At 44.1% G+C, this 20,415-nt stretch overlaps 1 protein-coding gene across 1 annotated transcript in view; it reads right to left on the reverse strand.

The window, feature by feature from the left end:
- Nucleotides 1-556: 556 nt before the first annotated feature.
- The window catches only part of THBS4 (thrombospondin 4), a 54,122-nt gene continuing 34,263 nt past the window's right edge, over nt 557-20,415 (reverse strand). The window contains exons 12-22 of the mRNA XM_074952665.1: nt 20,295-20,402; nt 15,236-15,395; nt 13,815-13,933; nt 12,956-13,008; nt 9,615-9,808; nt 8,043-8,221; nt 7,616-7,664; nt 7,309-7,505; nt 6,192-6,364; nt 3,819-3,958; nt 557-696 (exon numbers count right to left, since the gene is read on the reverse strand). Coding sequence (XP_074808766.1) covers nt 635-696; nt 3,819-3,958; nt 6,192-6,364; nt 7,309-7,505; nt 7,616-7,664; nt 8,043-8,221; nt 9,615-9,808; nt 12,956-13,008; nt 13,815-13,933; nt 15,236-15,395; nt 20,295-20,402 — 1,434 coding nt within the window. The 3' untranslated portion in view covers nt 557-634. The remainder of the gene's footprint in view (nt 697-3,818; nt 3,959-6,191; nt 6,365-7,308; nt 7,506-7,615; nt 7,665-8,042; nt 8,222-9,614; nt 9,809-12,955; nt 13,009-13,814; nt 13,934-15,235; nt 15,396-20,294; nt 20,403-20,415) is intronic.

The raw sequence follows: 20,415 nt of genomic DNA on the forward strand, positions 1-20,415 counted from the left end.
CTAGAGCCTTAGGCCATGCCCCATTGTTAGCGGAATTAGTTTCAGACATTTCTGTGGGTAGACAGCTGGATTTTCATGGATGAAATTAGAAGGAAAAGTTAGACTAAATCAGAAACAATTCTCAGACTAGCCCATTAAGGAGTGGTCTGGAATAGTCCAAGGGAAAGGGTGGGACCCTTTCCTTGCTCACTAAAGACACTAAAAACTAGACTGGAAAAGAGCGTGAGAAGAGCTACCCATGGGGAACAAACCTGCTGTGACAGGAACATAGACTACATGACCTAAGAGTTTGCGTCAAACTTGGACTTCTACAACTCTGAGAATCACTGATCATTTCATGCTGGTTGCATCCTTTGTTTTATGTGAGTGCGCACATGAAGTAGGCGTCCCAGTTCATAGCCAAGCGTTTTTAAATTAAACTCCATGAGGCAGCAGGCCGAGCAATTTTCAAAGACAGTGACGCCCCAGTCTATTTTAATCATCTTTTTATTTTCATATTTACATGAAGTCTGATAGTTATATCAACCACAACGAGCTGCAGTGTGCACTCTTGCCCCCCCCCCCCAAAAAATCATATAAGGATTTAAAGTATTGCTTTACTGTTTGAAATAGCGACATCAGTTTGCTTTCTGTGTTAAATATCTCCACCTCCAAGCTGCTGAGCTTGAAATTCCTGAAAGTCCTCGGGGATGGTGTCTGAAAACAAGAAAATATGCAAAGATTAGTCTTGTTCCTGGGTAGCTGATGAGTGTTTAGAACTAGAACAGTGTGGATAACTGGGAACGAATAACTTATTGGCTAAATAATGCTGCCTTTTCTAATCCGAATTGCCTCTCAGCAGAATGCGGAAGTCCCAAGCTGAATTTTTAATTTGCTGAATCATTTCTGTGAATAACTTTTGAGCTGCAGACCATTCAAGAATTGGGCACATTATCCCTTTGCACTGTGTGGAATGCACAAGAGTGATTGGTTGTGTAACAAACCACAGCAGGGAAAATAGCGAATTTTATAACTGAACAAGCAACTCCCAATTTCCTGCCTGTGATGATTCAAGCTGAAGGTATTTGTGGGCTAATAAAGGCTGAGCAGCTAAATGCTTGCTGCGAGGGAACACGAAAGAGCTGGTTGTGGGAATGGGGTGGAACCAAAATACACTCTCTCCAAGTCACCTGAACATTCACGAGCAGTTTTTTTTTTCTACTGTTTGCCCCAAGTCATGGTTTTAAATACCATGCCAGATTTATCAGTCTGTGGCCACTGAGAGCGAGGGAGGGAGTGGGTTAAAAGTCCTTGAAGTTGACAGTGTCAATTTCTAAATCACATTAGTCTGAAAATGTCCTATTACAAACTGCACGTGAATGACTGAACAGGAAAAGACAAGAAGGCAACAATTTATTTGTTTTTGTTTACTCTGTGCCTTTGTCAGAACTTTGCCAGTTCAGCTGCACGGCTTCCTGCAGCCAGCCAGCGTCCCCTGTTTGGGTGGGCTTTTCACACAGCTACAGGCAAGGGACCCATTAAAACAATATAAAATCTTTAAAACGTGGCACGTCAATGGTGCCAAAATCACTGTAGTTCGTTTGGTTGGAAATTGACTAGTTTTCAAGTGAACAGTGTCCCCTTAAACTCTTGCACCAAATCCCCTGGCTTCTCACTTGAAGCTCCTGGGAGCTGGTGCAAAAGCCTCCGAGGCACATAGCTGAACAAGCAGCCTGAGGCACTCGGCTGTATGGGGCTTCAGACCCATGCCTTGACCTAAGCCAGACACATGTTCCCCTCTGACCCAGTAACGCCAGCCTTAAGCCTTCAAAAATCATGAGTCAACCGCAAATTTGGCTTAAGAATCGGGGGGAGGGGGAGCTTTTGATTTGCCATCTGTATTTTTTTAAGAGTTTAGGATTCACTTGGACCACGGGTTCAAGCTTTGATCTGAAACTGTGAGGGCTAGACCGAAACTTTTTTTTTTTTTTTTTTAAATGAAAGCAGAGATCATTTGATTCCAGCAACTGGGGCGTGAAGAAAGCATTGTGAGAAGAGTGTTACAATTGTGAGAGCTGGCAACGCTGCTATTTCCATAAGGGAAGGTCCTGCTGAATATATGGAAATAGTGCTTTTGCTATGGAAGAGTCAGTGATGTAGCTTGGGAAGCAGGGCTGTTGCCAAGCAGAGCTGGTCGGTTTTGAACCATTTTTCTACAAGTGCTAAAGCTGGGGGGGCGGGAATGCTTTCTGGGAAAAATCAAACCTCTAATCTTAAGAACTCTCACTTCATGAACGGGCCAATTACACTTGCCACCCTGGGTCTTTTGCTTGAATCACAACATTTCTGAGCACAGCAATTTGCTTTATCATTGAAACTAGAGGCAGAGCAGTTGCAGAAAGGCCAGCAGCTCTGAGAGCCCTGCTTCACCTATTCCAAGCTGGCAACTCTCATTAAATATGCAACATTTCACCTTGGCACTAGTTCTGGGCTGGAGATTTGGATTTAAATGTTTAATTCCACAAAATGTAAGTTACTAGCTCAGTCAGCCAATATTGCAGTGAGCAAATACTGACTGGCTTTTCTTCAGTACATGGCGGGGAGGGGGGACTATACCAGGGGACTGTTTGGTCAGGCCGAGATTGAGTCTGAGAAGAGAGAAGTGATTCGCAAAAAGAAAAGGAGTACTTGTGGCACCTTAGAGACTAACCAATTTATTTGAGCATGAGCTTTCGTGAGCTACAGCTCACTTCATCGGATGCATCCGATGAAGTGAGCTATAGCTCACAAAAGCTTATGCTCAAATAAATTGGTTAGTCTCTAAGGTGCCACAAGTACTCCTTTTCTTTTTGCGAATACAGACTAACACGGCTGTTACTCTGAGAGAAGTGATTGTGTTCCACTGATGAGTTGATATGACAGAAATAGCCTCATGTGAACAATTCCTCCAGAAGAATTTCATGCAATAAGGAAAAGGTGTACTCGATATCTAACGGGGAAGTACAGCTGTGTGCACAAAGTACATGGGAGCACCAGGGCAGCGTGGTGGTTTAGGCGAGGTTGGGGGGACGCAGCCCAGGATTGTGTTTTTTGTAAAATGTGCCCAAGTTTTATGATGTATTGTGTTACTGTTTTAAAATTAATTCAGAGATTTTCATGCCACCTCACTATGTTAGAGATCTGAGTTCAGCTAGAAGGAGCCCTGGCCAAAACTGAAGAGGTGTAAAATGTCTAAATTCTGTCTGCAGATGAGAGTGCCTTGTCAGCTGTGGTGCCAGGCATCATGCGGAGGAAGCTCATAGCAACCACTGTAACTGTAAAGACCGGTACAAGAAACTGCCTTCCACTAACTGATTTGAGCAGCAGCAGTTTGGCTGGAGTGTGGGTTGGCTAACATCACGTACAATGGATGTATGGGTGAATGCAATGTGTACTGGGGGACATAATATTTAATTTACCGAGGACAACGCCTCATTTGCTGTATGGTTAGCTCTGAGGTGGTGGTCATTTGGTCTTTTAGTAACATTTCTAATTGCACCTACTTGGTGTCGTTAGCATGCTCCATATAAGGGCAGGACTATGCTGGCAGATTACATGTATATTGCAGATCAGGAGCAACAGAGCAGCTGAGCTGCTCATTCTACCTCTGGCAAGACGCGATCCATACTAAGGCTGGCGTCAGGCACAATGTTTCACAGATTCATTTGCTGGTGAAAGGGAAGGCTGCAAGTTGTTTGGTTTTTTGTTTTTTTTTTTAAAAAAGAGCCCAAACTACTTCTCCTCTAATACAGTAGGTCATTTGATAATCATGAGCTGAGTAGCTCTAAGAGAAATGTTACCATTGCAGCGATATTTCAGGTTGGACCAAATAATGTTTTCCTGAGAGAAGCAGAAAACACCAAGTCTTCCTCCACGCATGGTAGTGTCTACAGTTACTCCAGAATCTGCCACCAGTTGAGAACCTTCATAAAATCTTGCCCTTCAGAATAAAACAAATGCAACCCCTGTCAGCGCTCAGATAGCCACTGTTGCTTTGCGAAAGTGTTTTTAATATCTATCTTTCTTCTACCTTGTGACAAGCTCCTTAGACTGGTCTCAGGACCATACCACCGTCAACTTGAAGAGAAACCAGGGTTATAACCCTCAGCTGTGATAGGGCTGTGCTCATGGGGTAGAGAAGGGGCAGAGTTGCTCCAACTTAGGCTAGCTTCTAACAGCCCCATAGGAGGCCTTACGCAAGCTGGGGAATCACTAAAGCATTGTATGTTCTGACCACAGCGGGGCAAGGTGTTCGGTTTTGTGCAATTAGAAAGTTGGCAACCCTACATGCCCACTCTCATCCCAGCATGCTCCCCACCCTGGGGGAGTCAGTTGGCTATGCTAGCTCCATACCAGCTGCACCAAACGTTCAGCTGTGTACTTACCTGTAAATATCAGTATTTATTATTGAAATGATGATGGTGCCTACTGGGACCCAATCAGGATCAGGGCTCCATGCTGCTAGGAGCTGTACAAACACATACGGAAATACAGACACCTTCCCCAAGAGTTTCCTTGTTATAAAACCATTATAAAAAGGAATCATTTACCATCCTTGATTTTTGTTTATTTGGGTGTTTTTCAAAAATAGCACAGCTGGTGAATTTAGTTTATCAATTCTCCTGGGCTATTTTGGCTTTTGTGCCTATTCCTAGGCCTTGCTGAAGTCTCCTAGAAATGCGCGATGCTACATAGCCCACAGGGCTGCTATACTTAGTCAAAACATACTGTAGTGAGTTATGGCCCAAGCGTTGGCTCAGACTTTCACTTTTGGTTCTGAAGGCCCTTGTTCTCGAAGGATTAAATAAGACTCGCTTTATCCGCTCCTTTGGTGTCTGAGGATTTTTAACTGGAGTTACTAAAAAGAGAGTGCGTGGCTGTATACTCAGCACACTCTGAAAGGCAAGGAGCTGCAAAAACTGTGATGAATCTTGAAGTTTATTAAATCCTTTGCCCTATTCAGCTTACTTGAAAAACAGCGCAAATATGCAATTGGTCTGATGGGGCCAAGGAGCAGGGCCGTGTGCACTTGGGTTGTTTTTTTTTTTCATATAATACTTTTAGATCCTACTTCTATTGACTTGAATGTTCCAAGATCAAACCCCTGATCCTGAATGATGATTTCTTGTTAAAATGCTTTCTCATTTTTGTCTTTTTGCCCTTCTTAGATATTAACAAAATAGAATGCCCTGTTTCTTTAGGAGACCTACACCTATCCATGGATGTCAGCCAAAGAGCAACATTGCTCATATTACATCTGTAAATCCTGATCTATTGAAAAACGGATTAAAAATCAAGAGCAATTTGTAAAGGCTTCTCACTGACTGAATCATAGTCTTAGAACTGGCTCAACATCTCTTTTGTCTTTTAATATTTAAAAAGGTGACTGGAGTAATGGCCTCACTACTTCCAGACTTTGTTCAAAGAGTGTGAATTCCACCATCACGACTACTTGTCTTGCCCCTGGCAATTTGTAAACATCATAGGGACAAGAAGAACTTCTATGCTAACATACACTCAGAGAACATATTGAGGTCATATTTCATATAGACAAGGTTACTTGAAGAAGAGCTCTGTATGTAAGCTTGAAAGCTTGTCTCTCTCAGCAGCAGAAGTTGGTCAAATAAAAGATATTACCTAACCCATCCTGTCTCTCTAATGTCCTGGGACCAACACAGCTACGCGAACATTGCTTATAGCGTGTGTGTGTGTATATGTATACATATATAATCATGCTGTGCTAATTACTGATAACGTTCTGTTTTACATCTTTACGCTTTCTGTGGGGCCAGCTTTGGTTGATTAGTTCTGTTACTTGTTACACATGGTGTTGTGGATAAATTATCACAATTTATATGTACATATTCCACGGGATAAACATTAAGGAATATTCATACAGAAGTCAAATATCTGTGAAATGTTAAGACTTGAATGTGTTTCTAGAAGTGGTATCACTGGTATTTTCAAAAACTTTTAAAGCAAAACCAGGCACAATAGCAATGTCTGTCTTTAGCAGCTACAAAGCCCAGAGACATTTGACAATACTTGTAATTATATGGGGTTTGGTTTTTCTAAAAAACAAAAACACCCCACCCTAACTAGAATTTCACAAATATAAAAAATATAATAACTGCTGTTTAGCTCTACAAAGGTTTAAACAAGCCAGTCCCTACCTGATGTATCCAACCTGGGGTCTGTGCTGCAAGAACCATCGATAAGAGACTTTATCTTTCCAACCTACATTTCTGGGGTCTTTCCAAAGCAGTCTGACTTGGTCATTGGTGTCCCCAGTATGCCAGAGTGAATTCCTGAGGTGTTCGCCAGGGCCAGACTTAGATTTAACAGCCTAGACAAATATGGCATTGTTTAGAAAGTGAACAAAGAAAATTTTCCCTTTAAGCATTAGACCAGGAGCTCTCACTTTTCATAGTGTGGATCACATCTTACTAGAAGACTTGCCTTCTGCACACCTCCCCTCCCATCCATGAGCTTATGACATCCCTGTGCCAATTGTAGACACTGCTTACAAGGAGAAATAAAAGCATTTAATATTTGCTGTCTTTTCATTAAGCAGCTAGGAACAAGGAGGAGCCAGCAGCATGTGACCAGAAGGTCTCAATGGGCAACTAGTCAGTGTGCCATGGACCACATTTGGGGAAGTTCTGCTTTAGACAAACACACAGCCTCTTTAAAATGGTCACTTTAGGCCATCACCAGTGAATTGAATGAGATCTGTGTCCAGGTTTGATTTTATGTATTTATTCTAATTAAAAGGGCCCATTTCAACTCTAGGGCAACTGATGAAAGCTGCCTCATAAATTTTTAATGAGCATTGACTGGCACACACATTTTGGTAGATTCAAATTATCCTCTGCATTTCCATACGCTTATTAGAGTACTTGTAGCATCTTAGAGACTAACAAATTTATTTGAGCATAAGCTTTCGTGAGCTATAGCTCACTTCATCAGATGCATCCGATGAAGTGAGCTGTAGCTTACGAAAGCTTATGCTCAAATAAATGTTAGTCTTTAAGGTCCCACAAGTACTCCTTTTCTTTTTGCCAATACAGACTAACATGTCTGCTACTCTGAAAGTTATTAGAGTGATGCACATACGCAAGGTACCACTCTGATATTAAATTAACCTTTCCTTTAGGAAAGAGCTGGTGGTCCCCAGCAATGGTGGGAGAATAGCATAGGCATTATATGGCCAACTCCTTGTATGCTTGGATAGCCGTTGCACAGAGAACACTGAGCCACCAAATTTGATGATGTTACTTAGCCCAGTACCTTAAGCTGAATGCCAGGCTCTGCAACAGCTCTGAATGGAGTTGCTTGCCAGTAAGTCTGTTCTGTCTGCTTCCACATTACCACATAAAAACTGGAACTGTCTTGGTAACCAAAAATAAAGCCAGCATAGTCATCATCCGTCACCGTGTTCACATGAAAGGTGCCTTCAAAGTCAACCCCATTGAAAGCTGTGTAACCTAGGAGCAATGGATAGACACTGTGTGAAGACCAATCGTTGGCAGAAAACTTGACCACATGCCAAAAGCTTTTCTATTGCAAAACATGAGTACAAAAATGGTCTCCATACCAACTGCGAGGCCAGGATCACTGTTCATGGTCTGTACAATCTCCATACCCTGAGAGGGGAAATTTAATTATGTTATTGAGGCGTAATAAACAATAGGGTGATACTGCAATTGCTACAATGAGATGTTCCACAGCTCTACATCGGCCTCATGCTGGCCCTCTGTGCAGCAGTGAAGTTCTCCCGGAATAAGCTTTCTGTGTCTGTAATTATTTTAGCCCAAGTGTTGTGTGTAACTTCAAACTTAGTTGCACACTTTTTCAAAAATATCCTTTCCTTTTGGCTTTTAGCAAGCATCAGTTGTCGTCATTTCTTTGCTAAAGCATTACAGATTCTGATAAGCTCAGCACAGGTTGGGTTGGTTTTTTTTTTAATTTTGTTTTGTAATTATTTGTTTCTGACAGCTAAAAGGTGTTGAATGTATTTTTACCTGGTTCAGAACCATCCAGTTAGGATCAATCTGAGCATCACCTTCAGGATCCAGAACCACAGTTTGATAAGCCCTGAAATCTGTGAGGGTGATCTCAGCATTCTCAGGGCAAATATCAATTCGATCAATTACTGTGTCCTGGTCAAAATCCGATTCACATATATCACCAACTCCATCACCTGAATGCATCAATGAAACAAAAGGGGAATTATTTACAATGCAGCTACAACCACCTTAGTCTTAACCATTGGAACAAACTACCAAAGGAAGTAGTTGATTCTCCATCTCTTGATGTCTTAAAATCAAGACTGGTTGCCTTTCTGAAAGATATACTTTAGCCACACACAAGTTATTGATCTAAGAGTCCCTTCTCACCTTAAAATTTATGGCGGCAAAGGAACCTACAGAAAGTGCTTGAAATTTACAGCAAATTTGACAGATGCAATAGGTGTTTTTTTAAGGTTTAACAAACACACCATTAGCTGTACTCTGATCTGACATGGCTAACAGATCAAGCAAAATTCAGAATACAAGTGTATAGCACTTTTGTTGGACTAAAATTAATACCACATAATGAGACACAAAATGACTGTCTTTTGCCACTTGTAAGCAAAGATTTGACAGCAGAGTTCCACACTAAGTTCTCAAATGACCAAGACACCATTGTTTTTAGAAATTCTTGTATAGGTATATTTTCTAGTTAAGTATAAAAATACAAATATCCAAATTAACGAATAAAGTATATTCCGTGATGCATTCTCCTTGCTTTGTAAATCGTTTAGTCATTTGCTTGTTTGCAAGGGGGACCCTCAATCACTAATGTGAAGTAGAGAGATTTTACAGTATTGGCTTGTTTTTAAGATTGTTTCATATCATTGTTCTGCTGAAAACTGAAAAATCTTCCAGGGATATTTTATAAGTTAGTTGGTTTAAGAAAAACAGAGAGACAGACAGATGATTTTACTGTTTTGTGCTGAGTCACAGGGATCCTAATGTGAGTCTGTCTTTCACATCTGAATAAATTTGGTGAATTCAAATTGTTCATGAAAGTGAGAGCCAAGGGCCAAATTCTAGCCTCTGCTAGTACCTCTATGCCATTCCAGCAGCATGAAGGGCATTGAGTGCCCCCGGAGGGAATTCCTCAAAGGTAGGGGCATGCTGGAGAAGAAGGGGGGTGTCAAAGGTGTGACAGCAGCAGCTTACAGGCTGCCAAGGAAGGTTTCTGTACGTCAGAGTGATCCCTGGGCTGCCCAGCCCCCAGAGTAGCCTACAATCTGGGAGGCCCAAAGATGGCTTAAAGCCTCTCCCCACCCCAGCTGAGCCTGCTTGAGAGATGCAGCACAGAATCTGGCCCAGAGTATGGGACAGAGCCATTGGTTGCTGCTACTCGTAATATGTGTCAGTCCTGACTTGTACATAACAGGGCTCCCTCCTATACAAAAGAGAAATCTGCCTTTAGACTTTGGACAACAGGGGCTTATGTGAACTTGGTTCCCCTTGGTGCGAACATGCTGCCTCACAGTAAGTGTACTGCATGTTCACTCACTGCATAGGTGGGTAGAACAGACTTACTGTTGTCATCTTCCTGTCCCGGGTTGGGAACCAGTCTGCAGTTATCAGGGCCCGGGGGCATGAGGTCCGGAATCCCATCATTATCATCATCATCATCACACTCATCACCCAGCCCATCCTTATCAGTGTCCAGCTGGGAGCTGTTAATGACTGTGGGACAGTTGTCTGTGCTGTCCTGGTGTCCATCTCCGTCACTATGAATTCAAACAAAACAACAAACCACACACACGCACAAAACACACCCCCAAAGAATCAGTTCTTGTCCCCAGACTAGAGCACAACAGCTAAGCAATCATGAAATACAAAGTACAGTTGATGCCATCGGATGGATCCTGATGCCAGCACATGTAATGAAAGGAAAACTCTCACAAGGACTGTGAAATGAGATATCTGGGACCATGAAAATTGCTCATAGTTAATCTGGTTATAGTGAAGCTTCAATTTTTGAATGTGAGGACACTGAGTACAGGAAGTGGTTACGGGCCTGGCTTCTCCTTGCCATGGTTTAGCAACACTGCTTTTTGACAAATATTTTGAGGTACAAACATTTTGCGACCGGGGGTTCCTGATGGGCCTAGTCCATGGTACTCAGCACTGACAGGTGTTTTGGGAAATGTCCATACAGCAGCAGCCCTGCATTGAGGCCTAGCTAAACTGATACAGCTGCATCACTAGTGGTTAGGTTTGGCAGGATTTAATTTTTTTTTTAATCAATGTTTATTTTTAAGCCTTTTCTAATTTTTAATCAATTTAAATGTTCGCTGTTTTGCCAAATTATGGGGAGGAGGCTGCATTCTCCAGGCAGAGCAGAGATCCCCCTACACCTGACCCTGGCAGTGTCCCTGCCTTGGAGGCTCCCTCTTCTTAAAATTAACACATGGTAAATCACGGGGTTTGGGGGAGGATGGGAAGGGGAAGCAGAGGAACTGCCCTCCAGCCATATCTAAATGGCACCAGCTCCAGCTCAGCTAATGCCCATATTACAACATGAAGGCGGGACTCTACTAAACTTCTCAAGCAGCATTTATCTGATATTTCCATATCTGTAAATTGCTATTGTTATCGATGGAAATATTTTGTTCAGGGATTGTGTGTGTTCGGTGAAATCAACATTTACCAATCTTTACCAATAAAAATCTTCCAAACCTATTTGTGGCTTCCTGACTGTGGTGTAGTGAAATCACCATAAGCTACAATGGCTCAGTCAGACTCCTTCTGAAGACCTTGCCTCAGGTACTGCAACCAATTTGTATAACTGCTGGTGAAGCACCTAGGGCTGCTGTTGTGTAGGGGTAGGGGGTGTTGCAAACTCAAGGCATTCCAGCAATTTTTTTTTTCCCCCCAATACCTTTTTGCCTAGAGTAGCCAGAGCCACAGTGAAGTGCAGTGAGAGTCAGGATTAGCTGCAACGTTTATCAACGGACAGTCATGACTTGTCTTCACTGCTAAAAAAGGCGAGTTTTTCCTCTGGGTAACAAACGTGTGTGAGGTACCCTGAGGCAAAACCACAGTGGCGATAAGGCACATTAGATTTACCTCAAGGTAAACTAGGTGAGGTCAAGCCCAGTTGGGGATACAGTGCTGTCACTTAGGCCTGGTCTACACTTTTCCTAGCTACATTACTCAGAGCTGTGAAAAATTTCATGCCCTGAGTGCTGTATATGGCTGAGCCTCCCCAAAAAATGTGTGTGGCCCCGTCCATGTTCCGGCCCCAGGCCCCGTCCGGCAGGTCCTGCTCTTCTGTGGCCCAGGCTGGTTGGGGCTGAGGGACTGACTCTGGGCAGCTGGCGCTGGGGCCAGGGCCCTGCTGCGCTGCCCACCTGGTGCTTGGGGCACTAGAACTGTGCCACCCGCCAGCCTGGTGCTCCGGGGGTGTGGCTGCCTGGTGCTCCAGGGGTGGGGGCGCTTGGGCAGCCAGGAGCTGTCGGCTGGTGGCCCGGGGGGGGGGGGAGGCAGAAGGGAGGGACCGGGAGCTAGCCTCCTCCATCGACCAGTTCACAACTGCCCATGGTGCTGTAGTTAACGCAATCTAACCCCTGGTGTAGATGCGGCTAGGTCAACGGAAGAATTCTTCCCTTGACCTAGTTACTGCCTTTCAGAGAGGTGGATTAACTACACTGACAGAAAAGCCCCTTCGGTGGATGTGGGAAGCGTTTATGTTACGGTGCTCCACCTGCACATCTGGAGCACTGTAGCTGTGCCACTGTAGTGGCTGTAGAGTAGCTATAACCTGCCTTTACAGTGCCTTGTCTCCACTGTGTTTTTACCCCAGGATAGCTCTTGTGACAGCTACCCCAAGACAGAAAACACACTTTTTTAGCAGTGAAGACAAGGCCTCACTCTCTTTGCAGTGAAGCTTCACTCCATGTTAAAGCTAATCCCCATACATGAGGATAGATGATGGTAGGGTAGTTTCAGGAACTCCAGGCCTCAGTGGTTTCCATTTTGCTAATCACCTTGGAATGCAGCAATTATCACCTTCCCAGGAGTGGGAAATGGTGCATTCCTAAGGGATTTAATCACTTCCCCTTTCTTCTGCTTTGAGCAGGGGCAAGTAGTAGTTGCCTTTTCCTTTTGGAAAGAGGAGTAAAATATAATGCCCTAAACTTGGTTTTGCTGGCGTTGCTCTCATCATAGAGTGAAAGCGAATGCAGCTGGTCTTGTGACAGTCACTGCCTTTGGAAGAAAAGAAATGGCATTTCATGGATTCCCCAGCACATCCTCAGCTGCCCCTGCCTCTGCCCCGCCTAGTATCTACAAGGGATGAAGAGAGACTTTACCACTACCCCTATACTAAAGTGAAAGGGACATTTTTTTCAGGTAGGTCCTTGCCTTTTACAATTAAACTTTATGTTATAGTGAAGTCTTGTGTGTTAGTGGGGGAAACACCTCCCCCTAAAATTGTTTGGGTGGTTTTGGTTTTGATTTGTGTTGATTTGATAATATAAGCTCTGTGTGGAGCTTGCCAGTTTTCTTTCTATGGAATCAGCTTTGAATCATGTCATGTATCTGTTTTCTATACCCTTTTTGGTCCTGAACTGATGAAATGTACATATGTGCATGGGAGAAAGTGGAAGGGGGGGATGGTTTATGTACTGTTATAGCAACAGTAATTGAGGACTATGGCTTTGAATGATAGTTATTTCAGAAGAGACTTTATTTTCATTACATAAAATTATGTTCTTACTGGGCAGGAAATACTGAAAATAACCTAGGGCTGAACTCCTGATGGGAGTGTGGGTGCATCTCTACTGAAGTGGGTGGAATTAGACTAGCTTATGCCAGGGCTAAATTTGATCCAGTATTGTTCTCTTGTTGATATTGGATAGGGGGTACTGTACCTGTCTTGGTTGGTGTCACAAGAATCTCCAATCAGGTCATTGTCAATATCTGACTGGAAACAGAAGCAGAAGAAGTTGTAGTGTTAACTGTTGAGAGAATATTAAAATGACAGTACTATATTGGCAGGATCAGTTCTTTTTATAAAATAGATCTTCTGGTTACGTGGGTGATCGAAAGAAGAAAACTTATTTAACAAGGGCAGAAAAACAAAGTAGTATTAAATTGGGCGGGACTAGATTCTGGGGTTCTAGCTGAAGGAATTAAAAAAAAAAAAAAGAAGAAGAAAGTTGCCTGAGATACTGAAAATGAGTCAACCCTCGTTTTCCAGAAGAGGTTTCCCTCTTCTGTACCTTAAAAATAAGCCTACGGTGTTACACAACTGAACAGAAAACTGTAGCAAATCTACTCTGTTTACTCAATGACTCTGAGTCTGTGGTGATAGAGGTTTTTGTCTGAATAAGAAAATCAACATTTGGCCCTAATGAAAGAAAGAATACATGTAACAAATCTGTACTCCCAATGGAGTCTTCCCATTGACTTGTATAGGCTTGTATTGACTTGTTTGGCCCACCACAGATGGGAGATGTTGCAGCAAATTGATCAGAGAAGGTGCACAATGAGACATGCAGAGTGTGAAAAAGCACCTATCTGTTCCTATTTCCAGTCTCCTTTTCCAAACTCAAGCTTTCAAAGTTTCACAAGTTTTTTTCTACATATCCTTTAACAAAATGGAAGCAGCTGATCTCTTGTAGCTCCAATTGTCTCCTCCTACAGTTATTTGGTGCTCACAGTCACTTTTTCACTAACTTGGTGGCTGAGGCTTGTGCTATCCTACAGATTTTTCTTCCCCTCACTAACCTGGTTGGGGTTGCTGATAGTGGGGCAGCTGTCACAAGCGTCACCAACACCGTCGTTATCCCCATCCTTTTGGTCCCGATTGGGAACCCTCTGACAATTGTCCAAAAGATTCTTAATACCTGGAAAAATCATCAATATTAGTCAAAATTATTCCCTCGGTTTCCAAATGTGTGTATTTTCCAAATGCACCCGTTTATATATTTTCACAGAATACAGCATTACTGTTCAGCCATCACCAGTGTCTGCAGCAGTTCACTTAGGGCACAGTGCGTGATTACACCATAAACATTAACAGCAAATCTGTGTTTCTGTGCACATCTCATTTAATCAAAGTTAGGAGCATCTCACTAATGACATTGCCTTGCATTCCATTTTCCTGCACACCTCACTGCATTCTGTCCCCATACCATATAGTTTATATCATGTGACATTTCATTTATTATATTATATTTAAGGGCACTTGATTTTCTTCCAAGCCCCACGCAGCAATGACAATAAAATGTTGCATAACCGGGATCTCCTGGGTATTCAGGCAGGAGGCAGTCAGATGTGCTAGGATGTGGTTGGTCCTGTGGATTATTGTGAAGAAGTTTGGGGTTTTTGTTTTTTTTTTGTTTTTTTTTGTTTTGCTGTTAATATTGATAGTCCATTAAAATGTTCAACAGCCTTTTAATTGTTGTATGAATTATTGTGGAGTTTAACTGTTGCACATTGCCCAGGGCTTGGGGTGGAGCAAAAAAAAAATCAATATTTACACTAAATAAATAAAAATGGCTGCAACTAGGAGTTGCGTGCAGAGATGTGATCTCTGACAAAATCTCACATGAGAAGATGTGTTTGACCAAGTGACGTCGTCCCCAAATTTTCTGCATCTTAGTCTGAGTTGCTGCTGCTGTTGGGATTCATAGTTATCACACTTCGCAGTCTTATAGGTTAGTCAGAACTGTTCTTGCAACATGTTTCATGTCCTCTACTGCAGCCATGCCAATTGCCAGGAGGGAAACAGTCAAAATTGCTGGGTTTTACATAGTATCTCTGGGTTACCCCATCACTGTTGGAAACTAGAACTAAAGTATTCGGCCTTAGAGATGCCTAAAAGCTGGTTCCAAACATCCTCTGTTAGGCAATGTCTACACTACAGGACATACATGATACTAATGTATGTCATTCAGGGATGTGAATAAACCATCCACTGAGAGACAAGTTACACTGACATAAGCACTGGATAGTGCTATGTCGGCGGGAGAGCTACTGCCGCTTGCGGGGGCTGGAGTAGTTAAGCAGAGGCCCTGTCGGCTTAGTGCGGCTACATTAGAGAGTTTACAGTGGTGCAACTGTAAACTCTCTAGTGTAGCCGTGCCGTAACACACAGCACATGCTGGGTGATTTTAAAGAATTATGTTAAGTGCAGATAGATCAACCATCTCCATCCATGTCGTCATCACAGGCATCTCCTTTCCCGTCACCATCTGTGTCCCTCTGGTCATTATTCAAGACTGTGCGACAGTTGTCACAAGCATCTCCAAAGATATCTTGATCACTGTTCCTCTGCTTAATGTTCGGCACCAATACACAGTTATCCTAAAAGGGAGACAAACACAAATTCCTTTCTGTTAAATTCTTACTTGAGTCAAATAATCCTAACTGTCATTTATACACTGTAAACTCTTTTGCAGATGCAAATATATTATTGTAAATAGCTTCGCATTCTATGTGGTCTATAAATCAGGACCAGATTTCACTGGTCCTATACCAACTTCCAGTTTTTATATACAGTGTGTGTGGATGAGAGGTACTACTGTCCAGTGTGCATAAGGGTTTGTTTATAACAGTGACTTTGGGTTCTCATTTCACATGGGTCCATTTAAACAGTCTGCCTTGATATGCTGGTTCTCTTATTTAATGTGTTTTATTTCAGGATGCACACTGCTTCAATCCATTAGGACAGTGGCTTTCAACCTGTGGTCCATGGACCAGTGGGGGTCTGCAGCCTGTGTCTAAGATTTCCAGAGGAGTCCGCACCTTCATTTGAAATCTTTTAGGAGTCCACAAATGAAAAAAGGTTGAAAACCACTGCATTAGGAAAAAAGCCGGCTCCCCCTACTGGTATATCCTCAAACCAAGACTCTGCTTGGCAATTTGACCTTTTCACCCAAAAAAGCCTGAATTCCAGATTTAACATGTTTTCTACTTTGGTATTAATTCTGCAAGGCCCGTGGGGAGGGGCTGGGGGGACAGTAACAAGGAAGCAGCACTTCCCTCTTCTGCGCATCCCTCTTGAACACCTGGGTTCTCATCCTCTCTCCACCCAGAGATGGACAGGACAATAGGGCCCTACGTTAGTTTACAGTATCAGCTGTGTCTTATTGTTAATGCAGGTTCAATACTGTGAAGGTGCCAAAGCAATTCCACAGTTAGAACTGCATTAGGATTTGCATTTAAAGCAGGAATTACATTTTTTGTTATGCACCAATAACACAGTGAATCATCCCAAACTGACAGCACTTACTCTTTGAGGACCTGGCCTGCTTCAAAGCCCTTTGAAATCATTGGAAAGGCTCCCGTTAACTGCTGTCGGCTTTGGACCAGGCCCTGAGTACAGACTGAATTCTCACGCCGAACTATTCATTATTTGAGTTATAATAATTTTTAAATGGGCTTCTAAGTTCTTTTTCTGGAGATGAGACTAACTTTATTGCCTCTCCCTCTAGCAAATAAGCTCCTGGGTGTTTTTGAGATTTGAAAATTGTTTTGCTGTAACAAAATCTGAGACATGGGCTACTTTTTAAATTCATTGTTAATTTTTCATTGAATTAACACTGTTAATATATCTGCCTGTGACAGGGTGTCAACCCCACACAGGACTGGAAGGGGTTAAGTTGGCCAGGCAGACCTACTAACTCCACAGACTGCACCTGGAGGAAGAGCTAGGGAGCAGGGAGTTGATTGCAAGCAGGTTCAGCTGTGCAATAACAGGCAGGGCCTATAAAGCCAGGAAGCTGGCACCGAACGGGGACTGCTGCTGGCAATAGGGTTGCCAGGTGTCCGATTTTCAACTGGAATGCCTGGTCAAAAAGGGACCCTGGTGGCTCTGGTCAGCACTGCCAACCAGGCCAATAAAAGTCATGCTGGCGGTGCTGCCCGGCTAAGGCAGGCTAGTCCCTATCTGTCCTGGCACCACACTGGGCCCCGGAAGGGGCCAGCAGGTCCAGCTCCTCAGCAGGGTGGCCACGGGACTCCGCATGCTGCCCCCGCCCCAAGCACCGGCTCCACACTCCCATTGGCTGGGAACAGTGACCAATGGGAGCTGGAGGGGGTGGTGCCTGTGGGTGAGAGCAGCTCACAGAGCCTCCTGGCCCCGCTGCCTAGGAGCTGGACCTGCTGGCTGCTTCCAGGGTGCAGTGTGGTGCCAGCACAGGCAGGGAGCCTGCCTTAGCCCTGCTGTGCCCTTGACCAGGAGCCTCCCGAGTTAAGCCTGTGCCCCAACCCCAATCACCTGCTCCAGCCCTGAGCCCCTCCAAACCTGGAGCCCCCTCCTGCACCCCAAACCCCTCATCCCTGGCCCCACCCCAGAGCCCGCACCCCCAGCCCAGACCACGTACTACCTCCTGCATCCCAATCCCCTGCCTCAACCCACAGCCCTCTCCCACACTCTGAATCCCTTGCCCTCACCCCCCCCATCCTGGAGCCCCCTCCTGCACCCCAAGCCTCTCACCCCCTCCTGCACCCAAACTCTCTGACACTGCCTGAAGCCCCACCCCAGAGCCTGCACCCCCAGTTAGAACCCTCATCCTCTCCCGCACCCCAACCCCCTGCTCCAGCCCAGTGAAAGTGAGTGAGGGTGGGGGAGAGCGAGCCACCAAGGGAGGGGGGATATAGTGAGCAGGGAAGGGGTAGAGCTAGGGTGTTCGGTTTTGTACTATTAGAAAGTTGGCAACCCTAGCTGGCAAAGGGCAGTCACTCCCAGGGAGGAGGGCTTGAGGCTGGTACACCCAGAGCAAGGAGCGAAACCAGGAGTTGTAGGAAGGAGTCATAGGATGACTATGAGCCGCCAATGTGATATGGCCGTGAGAAAAGCTGATGCGGTCTTGGGATGCATCAGGAGAGGTATTTCCAGTAGGGATAAGGAGGTTTTAGTACCGTTATACAAGGCAGTGGTGAGACCTCACCTGGAATACTGTGTGCAGTTCTGGTCTCCCATGTTTAAGAAGGATGAATTCAAACTGGAACAGGTACAGAGAAGGGCTACTAGGATGATCCGAGGAATGGAAAACTTGTCTTATGAAAGGAGACTCAAGGAGCTTGGCTTGTTTAGCCTAACTAAAAGAAGGCTGAGGGGAAATATGATTGCTCCCTATAAATATATCAGAGGGATAAATACTGGAGAGGGAGAGGAATTATTTAAGCTCAGTACCAATGTGGACACAAGAACAAATGGATATAAACTGGCCACCAGGAAGTTTAGACTTGAAATTAGATGAAGGTTTCTAACCATCAGAGGAGTGAAGTTTTGGAATAGCCTTCCAAGGGAAGCAGTGGGGGCAAAAGATCTATCTGGCTTTAAGATTAAACTCAATAAGTTTATGGAGGAGATGGTATGATGGGATAACATGGTTTTGGTAATTAAATATTCATTGTAAATAGGCCCAATGGCCTGTGATGGAATATTAGATGGGGTGGGATCTGAGTTACCCAGGAAAGAATTTTCTGTAGTATCTGGCTGGTGAATCTTGCCCATATGCTCAGGGTTTAGCTGATCGCAATATTTGGGGTTGGGAAGGAATTTTCCTCCAGAGCAGATTGGAAGAGGCCCTGGAGGTTTTTTGTCTTCCTCTGTGGCATGGGTCACTTGCTGGAGGATTCTCTGCTCCTTGAAGTCTTTAAACCACGATTTGAGGACTTCAATAGCTCAGACATAGGTGAGAGGTTTTTTGCAGGAGTGGTGGGTGAAATTCTGTGGCCTGCATTGTGCAGGAGGTCAGACTAGATGATCATAATGGTCCCTTCTGACCTAAATATCTATGAATCTATAAGTCCAGGGAAGGAGCAGTGTGTGCTGGGAGAGGAAAGCCCAGAACTGCTGGGTTGTGGGTCCCTGGATTGGAACCTGGAGTAGAGGGCAGGCCTGGGTTCCCTACCTGCCACTGGGGAAGTGACACTGGTGGGGCAGTGAACTGAAAGAGTGTCGGGGTCACTGGGAGTGACAGAGACTTTGAAGCTCTATCCCCTGAAGGGGAGAATGCTGAGTGACTTGGACAGAGGGCTGACTCATGAAGAGGATACTGCGGTTCCTGAATCAAGATCGGGGCTGCAGACCAGAGAGAAAGACAGAGTGACAGTATACAACCGTGGGAAGGGGTGTCAACCTTGTGAGCTAATCCCCAGCGCAGCTAGGAGGAGGCGCCAGACAAGCGGTGAATGGTGTACTCTGTGACACTGCTATTGGATGGATGCTACAGAATCTAAACTTCAATTTAAATAAAAACAAGAGTGCCTAGCTCTCATGGTTGTTCAAGAAACCCTTGAAAAAATGAACAGGTAAATAAATGCAGAGTTGTCTTCTTCAATATGTGGACAGCCTGTAACAATAGTTCTGGGAGGTGAGACCTGCCCATTTCATGATAATGGAACTGTTATGTCTGAAACATAATGTTGACACTTTCAGAAAAGGACAACAAAAATGATTAGGGGTATGGAACGGCTTCCGTATGAGGAGAGATTAATAAAACTGGGGCTTTTCAGCTTGGAAAAGAGATGGCTAAGGGGAGATCTGATTGAGGTCTATAAAATCATGACTGATGTAGAGAAAGTAGATAAGGAAGTGTTGTTTACTACTTCTCATAACACAAGAACTAGGGGTCACCAGATGAAGGTTTAAAACAAATAAAAGAAAGTATTTCTTCATACACTGCACCGTCAACCTGTGGAACTCCTTGCCAGAAGATGTTGTGAAGGCGAAGACCATAACTGGGTTCAAAAAAGAACTAGATAAATTAATGGAGGATAAGTCCATCAATGGCTATTAGCCAGGATGGGCAGGAATGATGTCCCTAGCCTCTGTTTGCCAGAAGCTGGGAATGAGCGACAGGGGATGGATCACTTGATGATTACCTGTTCTGTTCATTCCCTCTGGAGCACCTGGCACTGGCCACTGTCAGAAGACAGGATACTGGGCTAGATGGACCTTTGGTCTGACCCAGTAGGGCCATTCTTATGTTCTTACTGGTAGGTTGGAGTTAAGGTTGTTTGTCACAGTGTGATTTTTCAGGTCTTTGATGTAAGCATCGTATAAATGGAAATGAGTGCATTAGAGAAGGTGCTGGTGAGTACGGGTGGCTAAATGTAGTGAGGGCAGTGGGACACGCCTAGGAAAATGGTACTGTATTAGGTTTAGAAACGTCCCACCTTGCACCAACTTCATTCCATCCTATTGGACTGGGATTCCAAACCTGAACCATGTTCTACGTCTGTGTACAGTACCTGTTCATTAGGAATTCCATCTCCATCTGCATCCTCATCACAGGCATCTCCGAGTCCATCACCATCTGCATCTTCTTGTCCTGAGTTTGGAACAAATCTGCAGTTGTCCTAAGCAAAAAAT

This window comes from Natator depressus, chromosome 5 (genome assembly GCF_965152275.1).
Source record: "Natator depressus isolate rNatDep1 chromosome 5, rNatDep2.hap1, whole genome shotgun sequence".
In the NCBI taxonomy this organism is placed as follows: Eukaryota; Metazoa; Chordata; order Testudines; family Cheloniidae; genus Natator; species Natator depressus.